Here is a 14,205-nt window from a genome sequence, read left to right on the forward strand (position 1 = left end):
CTGATGCCTAACTTAGAATCGTGCCAGACGCCTTACTTAGTGTGGTTAACTTCAAAATGTTCTTCTTGGCTTAGAATCTTTGTTGCAAACGTAAGACCATTCCAGATTCAAATAGAATCTTGCAGAATTTTACTTTCAAAATACAGGATGCTATCACACTTCACTATAAGAGATTGATCGTATAGTGAATGATATTTTCTGAATATTACGAAAGCTAGAAAGTAGTGATTTGCATGGCAGAGAAGAATAATATATCCTTTAGCCGGCCATAGTTAAGCGAAATCCGGTTCTTGAATTATGTATTTAATGATGCCACGACTATATGAGTTTTGTTTTAATTATCATGTTAATTGTCACCGAGAGATATTTCTAAGGTCCACATTGCGTGAGGAGGAGAACGTAATTACGGAGCCAATAGGGTGATGTGATTGGTGAAGAGAGGATAGTAGCAAGAAACGGTCAGGGTATAACGGGCCGCCGCAGCGTTGCCAACATAGCTCTTTTTATAGAGATCTAGCGCTTAAATTTCATATTTGGCGCTTTAGCGCGTTTTGGGCGCCTTATTTTTGTATTTAGCGCCAAACAGTGTTATTTCAATAGGAGCATTGTTTTCGCTGTCATTCTAGTAAGTTTAGCGCTTTTGCTAGTGAATCTAGCGCCATCTGAAAATTTGAGTTGGCAACTCTGACGTAGGTACGGCCGCGGGAACTCAGTCTTCCTCAGAACATTAGAGTAAGTGGAAGCAAAGCTCTGCACTGGATGCCCATATCAAGTTTAAGTTCGTTAATGTTTGATTACGTCTTCTTCAGTCCATTAGATACTGGAAGTTACTGACAGACAAAAGTGTAAAGTTTGTTTTTGTCGCCGCTGTTTTCATCGAGTAACAGTGGTGGACGGAAGTGGAAGTCGCTGCCCCAGTTCTTGGCCTCATTCGTGACCAGAGAAGAGGCTGAAGTGTCACCCAGGCCAGCTTCACTACCGTCACACGACTCCGTCACCCAGGTCAGCGTCACTACAATCACACACGACACCGTCACCCAGGTCAGCGTCACTACAATCACACACGACACCGTCAACCAGGTCAGCGTCACTACAATCACACATGACACCGTCACCCAGGTCAGCGTCACTACAATCACACACGACACCGTCACCCAGGTCAGCGTCACTACAATCACACATGACACCGTCACCCAGGTCAGCGTCACTACAATCACACACGACACCGTCACCCAGGTCAGCGTCACAGAGGCCGTCAGAAAGGTGGAAATCACACAGGACACTCCTCCTACCCTAAGGATACTACGGTATGCAATCACAGGACGTCAGTTACGAAGTGGTTATTGTTCTTTGTGGTTATTTTTCTTTGAGAGAAACACAAACAAACGGACGATTAGGACATCCGGGTTACTCCTGTGTAAACATCAGTGGCACCAACATCCAATCATCCAGTTGATGACGGTAATTTTGCAGTGGATTTCTATTTCCAGTATCTTAACAGCCAGTTAATGGATTACGCGCTTCCTAGTAGACCGTTGATAACCGTCATTATTTCAATACGAAAAAAAAATAACCCATTAATAGCATAGTATTGAAGCCTGTTAATGATCAAACCTGCATCAAATGATAAAGTAACAAAAATTACCGCGTAAAAATGTGTTAATGTATGGTGGAGAGAAACTGTGACGTTTGAACATACAGCAGATTTGTGACGCCATGAAATGATCCGTTCTTTCGATCTGTATCTACTGTTTGTACTTGTCACATTGTCCTGAGTGACGCTAGTCTGTGTTACGGATTGACCTTAGTTACATTGGTGTGTGACGTATTATCCTGAGTGATGTTAACAAGGATGACAGTTCTGACCGATGATACGTTGGTGACTTGTATGACGTTGTTTGACGAGTCATGCATGAGTGACACTTGTTCAGGATGACCACTGCTATACTGTGTGTGTGTGTGTGACATTATCTTGTGATGGATTTTACTGAGTATTGCCAACCTGTGTGACGGCTGTCATGAATGACTGGCCTGTGACGAATTGTCTCGTGTGGCGTTGGTGTGCGTAATAGTTGTTCTGTGTGATGGTGATGTGACGGATGTCCTGGGTGACGCTGGCCCACTTCAGATCACCTTACAACCAAATAATGATAGGAAGGTATTTTGAAATTTCTGTGAGAAACGCTTAAGAATTTAAGGCTAAGACTTGTAGAGCTCTCCCAAGTTAGTAGTGAAGTTCATGTGTATCAAAGTTTGAAGTTATTCTAAACTAGTAAATGGAAGATGTTAATATGTCAGTTTTTCCTTGGGCTTCTGTCCAAATGAAATTCAGAATTTAATAACCAACAAAAACTCGCAAGCGGACTTCAGTATCGTAACGTAACCAAAAGTCTACTTCGTCCTGCATTGCGGCTACACTACGTAACTGACTACTGTTGCCACCAGGCAACTTTGGCCAGTACGCTACCAGTTCTAAGGCTATCCTAGACAGCAGGCAACGTTAACTAACAGCCTGCTTTAACTAACATGCTACCCTAGCCAACAGGCTGCCTTAGCTAAGAGGATACGTCAACCAGCAGGATATTATAAATATACTAGTTTAGCCCACTAATAGGCTATCATAACCGGTAGGCTACATTAACCAACCGGCTACCCTGGCTGAATCGGAGGTTACCAAAACTCACATGATATCATAACCAACAAGATGATTCATTAACCAACAGGCTACCAAGTAGTCATTTCATTGGCCACGCCACTTTCTGTATACCATATCGCCTCAATTCCTTCTTTGCACGCCTCACGCTTTCCAGCATGTTCAGGCCTCGACCTATCTAAGAATTATTGGCATAATTATGAATTATCAAAGAATTATTGGCATAATTATGAATTATTAAAGAATTATTGGCACAATTATGAATTCTGTTAATTGGTCGCCAGTGGCACTGCTCATCAGTGGAGAACAGACAGTATGAGAATCATGGCTGACAGCGACCGTACCTTAATATTAAAGCCATTATTTTCACCCGGCAGGATCGTCGTGTGCACTGCTTGTCGACTGCGGCATGAGGATGTGGGAGAGAGGTAGCCGGGTCTTCCTGCCCGTCCTCCTCCTGGGTACCCTCATGTTCCTGTACAACCAAGGTATACACTCCACCCGTCAGGAGGGCCAGCCCATCACTGTGGTTATGTCCAAGAGCGAACTGAGGGCTATGATGGCTGCTAAGGAGGGAGGAGCAACGTATAACCCGCCTCTGGTCACAAGGACGTCGGCAAATAGCAGACACCAGACTTTACATACTGTGAACAACAGTGTGTACCACAAGGATCCTCCCGTCAAGGTAACGAAGGTCAAAAGTACAAGAGATGACGAGCTCTGGCCGCCAGTTCTGGAACACTCGGATGCGCAGGCGCTGCTGGAGCTGTTGCAGAACGGCAGCTACGACTCCGCGGTAAGGTTGGACCACATTAAAATTAACGAGAGTTTCTGTACTTGTGTTGCTCTTGTATATATTTGTGCCATATATTGATTACTCTTATGTGTATACATAGATATATCCCAGCCTATGACCGGTACCTATTTATCGACCAGCCCCGAGGATAATGTGAACAGTTAGGATTAGCTGTGGGCCGATTGCTATATATATATATATATATATATATATATATATATATATATATATATATATATATATATATATATATTTTATACTGTTCGTCATTTCCCGCGTTAGCGAGGTAGCGTTTAGAACAGAGGGCTGGGCCTTTGAAGGAATATCCTCACCTGGCCCCCTTCTTTGTTCCCTCTTTTGGAAAATTAAAAAAAAAAAAAAGAGAGGGGAGGATTTCCAGCCACCCGCTCCCTCTCCTTTTAGTCGCCTTCTACGACATGCAGGGAATAAGTGGGAAGTATTCTTTCTCCCCTATCCCCAGGGATATATATATATATATATATATATATATATATATATATATATATATATATATATATATATATATATATATATATTCCTTATTTCTAAGATGTTATTGTCATATGATGCTAGGCTAGGGTCATGAGCTAACTGTGCCTCCGGTGTGACGTGCAGGAGCGGCAGTTCTTGGAGGAGCGGTTGACGGTGATGGTAGCCAGGGCCCGGCTGGTGAGGCGGGCCTGCCCACCCTCCTCCACCTTCAGCCGCCTCAACGTGCACCTGGTGTGGGACCGCACACACACACCCAGTATCGTCTGGTGTCCCAACTACAAGGTAAGGCCCTCAACTGTCCTCACTCCACCTCCTTAGATAATTGTCTTGTTAGTGTTGTGTGGTGGTGGAGTGACATGCATCACTGTTGTCACATACGAAATATGACGTTGTTATGATATACTGGGACTACACTTTTACATGGACACACTACAAAGGAAAAAAAGGAAAAGTTGGTAACAATAACATCAGTGGATAGAAGTGAGAGAGAGAGAGAGAGAGAGAGAGAGAGAGAGAGAGAGAGAGAGGTGAGCAAGGGTTACAAGAAATGGAATCCGGGTTCACCACTTGGTCTTACTGAATTATATGGGATTTTATTCTTTTCACTCAGTCTTGCTTTGTTCTATTGGGTCATGAATCCGCACCTAACTTGTAGAGTGATTTACTTGTCAAATTCCTGTCTTGCCGTCATATTACCACAATCTCCTACATTATCTTGACTTGGGACAAATTTGAAACACACACACACACACACACATATATATTTTTTTTTTTTTTTTTTTTTTTTTTTTTTTTTTGCTTTGTCGCTGTCTCCCGCGTTTGCGAGGTAGCGCAAGGAAACAGACGAAAGAAATGGCCCAACCCACCCCCATACACATGCCTTGATTCAATCCACTGACAGCACGTCAACCCCGGTATACCACATCGCTCCAATTCACTATTCTTTGCCCTCCTTTCACCCTCCTGCATGTTCAGGCCCCGATCACACAAAATCTTTTTCACTCCATCTTTCCACCTCCAATTTGGTCTCCCACTTCTCCTCGTTCCCTCCACCTCCGACACATATATCCTCTTGGGGGCCAAGTGAGGATTTCCCTCAAAGGCTCAGTCCTCTGTTCTTAACGCTACCTCGCTATATATATATGAAGATAATGTGAGATAGTTATATTGAGTCAGGAGAAATATTATATCCACCATAATGTAAATTCTCATTAGCTGTACGATGATGACTGACACAATATGTATCACGTTTCGCACTGTGGATATTGTGATGTGTTGCAATGTATAACTACGTGGGTTGTGTTGCAATGTATAACTACGTGGGTTGTGTTGTAATGTATAACTACATGGGTTGTGTTGTAATGTATAACTACATGGGTTGTGTTGCAATGTATAACTACATGGGTTGTGTTGTAATGTATAACTACATGGGTTGTGTTGTAATGTATAACTACATGGGTTGTGTTGCAATGTATAACTACGTGGGTTGTGTTGCAATGTATAACTACGTGGGTTGTGTTGCAATGTATAACTACGTGGGTTGTGTTGCAATGTATAACTACGTGGGTTGTGTTGTAAGTCTTGCTCAGGTGGGGTGGGTGGGTCCCCGGGGTTAGGTCCCGTTAAGATCAGTGACCGCAGCGGTGCTGGCCAGCTAAGGAGTAGGACTTTCCCTGCTGCTGCCCACAGTGTAGTGTTACCCGGAGACATATTTGTGATCGTGGCAGCCTTACATCTCGGCGTGTGTCGTCTTCCCATGCTAACATGCAGTGCCATCTTGTTATGACCTACATACAATCAGCTGTTGCCAACGTCATGTCATCATCAGCCAGACTTACTGAACACGTCACGTCCTTGATCATCTTCATTACCCACACGACGTGGCTCACACTCTTCTGATATGGCTAACAATCACTAGACATCTTCATCACTAATGTAACTGGGGGGTTCGAATCCCGGACACGGCAAACTTGTCCTGTGTGTGTGTGTGTCTACCTGAGTGAAGACACGGCATGTGTACAATAATAAGAAGTGGGGTAGGATGACTTAAAACCACGTAAACATTCAAATATTTTTCTCTTTCATGAATGATCATGATGAGTACCGTTAGTATATGTATGATCATGATGAATACCGTTAGTATATGTATGATCATGATGAGTACCGTTAGTATATGTATGATCATGATGAATACCGTTAGTATATGTATGATCATGATGAATACCGTTAGTATATGTATGATCATGATGAATACCGTTAGTATATGTATGATCATGATGAGTACCGTTAGTAGATGTATGATCATGATGAGTACCGTTAGTATATGTATGATCATGATGAATACCGTTAGTATATGTATGATCATGATGAGTACCGTTAGTATATGTATGATCATGATGAATACCGTTAGTATATGTATGATCATGATGAATACCGTTAGTATATGTATGATCATGATGAATACCGTTAGTATATGTATGATCATGATGAGTACCGTTAGTATATGTATGATCATGATGAATACCGTTAGTATATGTATGATCATGATGAGTACCGTTAGTATATGTATGATCATGATGAGTACCGTTAGTATATGTATGATCATGATGAATACCGTTAGTATATGTATGATCATGATGAGTACCGTTAGTATATGTATGATCATGATGAATACCGTTAGTATATGTATGATCATGATGAGTACCGTTAGTATATGTATGATCATGATGAATACCGTTAGTATATGTATGATCATGATGAATACCGTTAGTATATGTATGATCGTGATGAGTACCGGTAGTATGATGTGTGAGTACTACGTGGTGGGTTACAGCAAGGGTGAGTACTACGTGATGGGTCACACCAAGGGTGAGTACTACGTGATGGGTCACACCAAGGGTGAGTACTACGTGATGGGTCACACCAAGGGTGAGTACTACGTGATGGGTCACACCAAGGGTGAGTACTACGTGATGGGTCACACCAAGGGTGAGGGACGGGATGATCGTGGAGTTATCTCTGGTGTTGGGAGCAACACTACACTGCCCAACACCTGAACCAGCCTTCTTGCTGGCAGCTGAGTCACACACGAGAAGTATATGTAAAAACATTTACTGATAATGTGTGTGTCTGTGTGTATGTGTTTGTGTCTGTGTGTGTGTGTGTGTGTGTGTGTGTGTCTGTCTGTGTATGTGTGTTTGTGTGTGTGTGTGAACGTAGATGTACACTTGTTACGGAGGTACGTCTGTTCTGGGGTTACACCTACGTCTGGTCTGGACGTACACTTGTTAACCAAGTACACCTAGTGTACGTCAGTACAACATTATGGCCAGAGGAATCATTATGACCCCAGTCTACAGCCTGAGGTAATGCAGAGCCACCGGGAAGTGATGCAGGTGTGGTAGACGGGAGTTAACATTGCTCTCTTAGCAATCACAGGGTCCCCAGGAGTCACAGGGCCCCAGGAACCTCAGGGCCCCAGGAACCTCAGGGCCCCCAGGAGTCACAGGGCCCCAGGAACCTCAGGGCCCCCAGGAACCTCAGGGCCCCCAGGAGTCACAGGGCCCCAGGAACCTCAGGGCCCCCAGGAATCACAGGGCCCCCAGGAATAACAGGGTCCCCAGGAGTCACAGGGCCCCAGGACCCTCAGGACCCCCAGGAATCACAGGGCCCCCAGGAATAACAGGGTCCCCAGGAGTCACAGGGCCCCAGGAGTCACAGGGCCCCAGGAACCTCAGGGCCCCCAGGAACCTCAGGGCCCCCAGGAGTCACAGGGCCCCAGGAACCTCAGGGCCCCCAGGAATCACAGGGCCCCCAGGAATAACAGGGTCCCCAGGAGTCACAGGGCCCCAGGACCCTCAGGACCCCCAGGAATCACAGGGCCCCCAGGAATAACAGGGTCCCCAGGAGTCACAGGGCCCCAGGAGTTACAGGGCCCCAGGACCCTCAGGACCCCCAGGAATCACAGGGCCCCCAGGACCCTCAGGGCCCCAGGAACCTCAGGGCCCCCAGGAGTCACAGGGCCCCAGGAATAACAGGGCCCCCACTCACACTGCCAGAATAAGAAACAAACCCAAGTCTTGGTCATCAGCCATACAAAGGTCAAGATAATGGCACGAAATTCCGTCATGGAATACGTCCACTGTTCTTGGTAAGCCACACTAGCTTCAGAAGCTTTGACCATCCTTGGGATCCGTAGATCATCCTAGGAATTCTTGGCCAGCCTGGGAACTCTAGACCATCCTGGGAAACACATCATAATGAGAGACATACACCATCCTAAGAAACGTAGATCATCCTAGTAAACGAATACAATGTTCTGGACACACTTCTTCCCAGAGGCACTGGTCTCGCCAGGGGTGGGGCGGGAGGCGGAGGGATTGATAACGGTACCCACAGGTCTGCCGCCCATCACGTAGGGGGAGGGGTCATCGCGACCAAACGTTTGCGGGGGGGGGGGGGGGGTGTTTCATCGCGACCAAACGTTTGCGGGGGGGGAGGGGGCAGCCGTCATGCCGGACATTCAGGATGACCCCCCCCCCCCACACACACACACCACTAGTCATTGTCATGTTGTCTCGTATTGCTTTTACTGGCGGTACAGTACCACCCTGCAGGTACAGCACCGCCCTGGCGGGATGGTACCACCCTGCAGGTACAGCACCGCCCTGGCGGGACGGTACCACCCTGCAGGTACAGCACCGCCCTGGCGGGACGGTACCACCCTGCAGGTACAGCACCGCCCTGGCGGGACGGTACCACCCTGCAGGTACAGCACCGCCCAGGCGGTACAGTACCACCCTGCAGGTACAGCACCGCCCTGGCGGGACGGTACCACCCTGGCGGTACGAAGGCTTGCACTCGGGCCTTCTGACGACCTGGTACTTAGTGTTAGCACAAATGCCGGGCCAGCCTACCCAAGAAACGTACCACCACGCTTTACAGGACCTTGATGAAGATGGCGTGGAGTTAAAGTGTTAAGTAGTTGATCAATAATGATTTCACGTTGCAGGTGGCGTCCACTACGTGGATGATCAACTTCCTCAAACTGGCCCACTTCAACGACGACAACCCAGCCATTCCAGACTTACCGCCCGACCAGAAGGAAAAACTGAAGTTCTCAGTAAGTATGTCCACCCGCCACACCCCCTGTCACACACCATCACCCACGCCACATACCATCATCCACATTACATACCATCATCCACATTACACACCATTGCCCACACCACACATCATTACCCACGCCACACACCATTGCCCACGACAAACACCATTACCCACGCCACGCAGCTGTGGAATATGTTGGGTCTGCACTCACCCATGCCCCAGTGCCTCATCTCGCCCTTGCTGTACACAGCACAATATGAACACCATGATGGTGCGTGTCCAGCTTGACTCTCCCACCGCCTCTACATAATGCTCTCTAAATCATGGTGTTTGTGTCACATTTTCAAAAACGCTACATGTTCCGTGTCATGGTCTCTACATTATGAGGCATGGTCTACATGCGGCTCCCTATGTCCTGGTTTCTACACTTTGCCCTGTATGACTTGTATATCATGTGGTCTGCACTGTATGTCATGGGTTTACACTGTTCTTTATGTCATGGTCTCCACCATAGGGCCTTCAAGTCATGGTCTCTACATTCTGTTCTGTATGTCATGCTCTCTGCAATCTGGTCTCAGTGTCATGGTTTCTACACTGTATGTCATGGGGGCTACACCGTGTATGCTTTGTATATCTTAGTTTCTATACTGCTCTGTATGCCTTTCCCTCTACACTGCTCTGTATGCCCTTCCCTCTACACTGGTCTGTGTGCCCTTCCCTCTACACTGCTCTGTATGCCCTTCCCTCTACACTGCTCTGTGTGCCCTTCCCTCTACACTGCTCTTTATTTATTCCCATCGCCACCCCGCCACACATGGAATGACAACCCCCTCCCCCCTCATGTGTGTGAGGTAGCACTAGGAAAAGACAACAAAGGCCCCATTCGTTCACACTCAGTCTCTAGCTGTCATGTAATAATGCACTGAAAACCACAGCTCCCTTTCCACATCCAGGCCCCACAGAACTTTCCACGGTTTACTGCAGACGCTTCACATGCCCTGGTTCAATCCATTGACAGCACGTCGACCCCGATATACCACATCGTTCCAGTTCACTCTATCCCTTGCATGCCTTTCACCATCCTGCATGTTCAGGCCCCGATCACTCAAAATCTTTTTCACTCCATCTTTCCACCTCGAATTTGGTCTCCCACTTCTCCTCGTTTCCTCCACCTCTGACACATATATTCTCTTTGTCAATCTTTCCTCACTCATTCTCTCCATGTGACCAAACCATTTCAAAACACCCTCTTCTGCTCTCTCAACCACACTCTTTTTATTTCCACACATCTCTCTTACCCTTACATTACTTACTCGATCAAACCACCTCACACCACATATTGTCCTCAAACATCTCATTTCCAGCACATCCACCCTCCTGCGCACAACTCTATCCATAGCCCATGCCTCGTAAATATATAACATTGTTGGAACCACTATTCCTTCAAACATACCCATTTTTGCTTTTCGAGATAATGTTCTCGACTTCCAAGCATTCTTCAAGGCTCCCAGAATTTTCGCCCCCTCCCCCACCCTATGATTCACCTCTGCCTGCATGGTTCCATCCGCTGCCAGATCCACTCCCAGATATCTAAAACACTTTAATTCCTCCAGTTTTTATCCATTCAAACTTACCTCCCAATTGACTTGACCCTCAACCCTACTGTACCTAATAACCTTGCTCTTATTCACATTTACTCTTAACTTTCTTCTTTCGCACACTTTACCAAACTCAGTCACCAGCTTCTGCAGTTTCTCACATGAATCAGCCACCAGCGCTGTATCATCAGCGAACAAGAACTGACTCACTTCCCAAGCTCTCTCATCCACAACAGACTGCATACTTGCCCCTCTTTCCAAAACTCTTGCATTCACCTCCCTAACAACCCCATCCATAAACAAATTAAACAACCATGGAGACATCACACACCCCTGCCGCAAACCTACATTCACTGAGAACCAATCACTTTCCTCTCTTCCTAAATGTACACATGCCTTACATCCTCGATAAAAACTTTTCACTGCTTCAGACAACTTGCCTCCTGCACCATATATTCTTAAAACCTTCCACAGAGCATCTCTATTAACTCTTATGATATGCCTCTATCAACTCTATCATATGATAATTATTATTATTTATTTATTTATTTTGCTGTGTCGCTGTCTCCAGTGTTAGCGAGGTAGTGCAAGGAAACAGATTAAAGAATGGCCCAACCCACCCACATACACATGTATTTACATACACGTCCACACATGCAGATATACATACCTATTCATCTCAATGTACACATATATATACACACACAGACATATACATATATACATATGTACATAATTCATACTGTCTGCCTTTATTTATTCCCATCGCCACCCCGCCACACATGGAATAACAACCCCCTCCCCCCTCATGTGTGTGAGGTAGTGCTAGGAAAAGACAACAAAGGCCCCATTCGTTCACACTCAGTCTCTAGCTGTCATGTAATAATGCACCAAAACCACAGCTCCCTTTCCACATCCAGGCCCCACAGAACTTTCCATGGTTATGATAATAATATGATAATATATGTTATTTATTATACTTAGTTGCTGTCACCAGCATTAGCGAGGTAGTGCAAGGAAACAGATGAAAGAATGGCCCAAACCACCCAAATACACATGTATATATATAAACACTCACACCCGCACATATACATACCTATACATTTCAACGTATTCATACACATACATACACAGACATATACATATATACACATGTACATATTCATATTTTCTGCCTTTATCCATTCCCGTCGCCATCCCACCACACATGAAAAACCCTCTCCTCCCTACGCACATGAGGTAGCACTAGGGAAAGACAACAAAGGCCACATTCATTCACACTCGTTCTCTAGCTGTCATGTGTAATGCACTGAAACCACTTTTTTACACATATCACTATGTACATAATTTTATTATGAAACTTGTGCTCACACTGATAACTGATATAGTTATCAGTAATGGCACGTTGCATCTCTGAAATAAGCAGAGAATGGTTCCCTGGCCAAGCAGTGGATGGGCCAGAAAGGTTAATAACTCCAACACTAGGATGTTTAGCAATTGTAGAGTTAAGAGCTCTTGACCTCTCTTGTCTCACTGGTATGAAATGCTGGTTCTCTTCTCCCACACCTCCCCTTTTTTATATACATTACTATTTAGTTTGAGAATGTATTTACACATAAGTACATATGTTATGTCGATGTATGTGTGAACCTAATATTATTGTGCTCTCTCTCTCTCTCTCTCAACTGGAAAAATACTCTTGCCTTAGGTTGTATACATTTATATAATCTATTCTTGGATTTCTGTCATGATTGGCTTATAGGAAAAAAATTTACAAGTCTTCACAGGATGTGGTAGCATTTTAGTTCACAAAACAATTGTCTTTAGGTCAGTTTTAATGACAAGACCCCTGAAAAATTGCTTAAGGATACAGCGAGACATTTTCTGTCAGTACCATGTCCCAAGTTGCCTAAAGTACCAAATGAGGAAATGATTCATCAAATATTCTCCCAGTTCAGGTTTCTTCTCGTATCGCTGTCGTGCCTTGTACATATGTAGAGAGGAGCTCCATCCAGGGAGCTGAGAAAACTTATCTTCCCCTAAGAGGAAATTTATTTGGTTTGGGCCAACACCTTGGACTAGGCAGCTCCAAGCCATTGAATGAACTTATTAGGTTAGCAACTACAGCCACTGGTTTTTACAGTAGGTTTTTGCATGCTACATCCTTCTCTTTAGTTGTCCCAGTGTGTTTTTTCTTCTGCATAAAAGAAAAGGTTACTCACTCAATGGTTGGGTAACTGTTGGGAGTCTCACGCATTGGTCTGTTTGAGATGGCTGAGTAGATCTTTGTCTGTTATATGATCTGTTACGTTGCCTCTCTTAACATAACTTTTAGACCATCTTGTCAGAGGAGAAGAGAAAGGACTACCCTCTGGCTCAGGCTTCATTTGTAGCAAAGACCAAAGGCAAGCAGTTAGGGTTGCACTACAGCAGATATCCCAAGTGGGAAATGTGTTTACCATGGTGTTGCTCTTCCTCAAAATGCTTCTTTGTCCATAAGGAGCACTAAGTGTGTTGGAAGTGGTTTTCAGCTCTGTTTACACATGGCTTGCTTTTGAAAACAGTGGTTGAATCCTCAATTTGCATCGTTAATGAAGTGGGGAGATATTAAGTGAACTCACTATTTTAGACATTAGCAACAGTACAAAGTTCTCCCCTTTTTGTTGTGCAAGACTGATGTCATGCAGCCAAGGGCAGCTACCGAAATAGTGAGAAGCTGCAATCTAATTGAGAGGATAGTGACAGGTGAGGAAAGCCAGAAATACAGGGCTAGGAGATGTTAACCAAAACATTTTTAGAGAATTTCTTAGAGGGTAAGTCTCATGCTCACAGACCACCACCATGGAGAGAGAGGGAAGAGAAAAAGTGTTTTAGTTTCTCAAAATCTTCATTTAATATGACCATTTCCGATGTCACGAAATGTGATATTCAATTTTTCTTTTACCAGTTTTCACAGGTGATATTAGAGCAGAATGCTAATTTCATAGGATCAAAGATAGGTCAGGTAAGACATATTATTGAAACTAATATGTGCAGGCATAATGTTATGGTATGCTTAAACTAATAGTGAATTTAAAAAAATCACCTGAAAGCTGTATTACAGATTTAAGTGTAGATGGCATGTAAATGAGTCTTGTCTGCAGGTGAAATATGGTGCACGACATGGTGTAGTGAATGACCTGTACCCCATTCCTGCCACAAACTCTGAGAAGAATCAGGTCATGAAGCAGAGTGTCCGTGTCATCATCGTCAGGCATCCATTTACCAGGTACATCACTACAGTCATGAACACCAAAATGGTCAAGTACAACACCAGAGTCACATACACATCAACACAGTCATGCACAGTGTGCAGTCACATACAGCATGTGCACTATCAGTGTCCCGTAAGCCACCACTGTCATGTGCAGTCATGTGCCACAGTCACGTGCCACTGCCATGGTCACATGCACCTCTACAGCATGTGCATCACCACTGTTAACTGAACCACCTCAGCCACATACACTCCTGTGGTCACATACAGCACCACAGTCACG

General features: G+C 44.9%; 1 protein-coding gene across 1 annotated transcript in view; it reads left to right on the forward strand.

Annotated features, from left to right (window-relative positions):
* Window positions 1-716: 716 nt before the first annotated feature.
* The window catches only part of LOC139767317 (carbohydrate sulfotransferase 11-like), a 28,416-nt gene continuing 14,927 nt past the window's right edge, over window positions 717-14,205 (forward strand). The window contains exons 1-5 of the mRNA XM_071696596.1: window positions 717-1,002; window positions 3,031-3,449; window positions 4,086-4,244; window positions 8,974-9,084; window positions 13,813-13,937. Of these exons, the coding sequence (XP_071552697.1) occupies window positions 3,063-3,449; window positions 4,086-4,244; window positions 8,974-9,084; window positions 13,813-13,937 (782 nt within the window). The 5' untranslated portion in view covers window positions 717-1,002; window positions 3,031-3,062. The remainder of the gene's footprint in view (window positions 1,003-3,030; window positions 3,450-4,085; window positions 4,245-8,973; window positions 9,085-13,812; window positions 13,938-14,205) is intronic.

The sequence above is a fragment of the Panulirus ornatus genome, chromosome 59 (assembly GCF_036320965.1).
Source record: "Panulirus ornatus isolate Po-2019 chromosome 59, ASM3632096v1, whole genome shotgun sequence".
NCBI classification, from domain to species: Eukaryota; Metazoa; Arthropoda; class Malacostraca; order Decapoda; family Palinuridae; genus Panulirus; species Panulirus ornatus.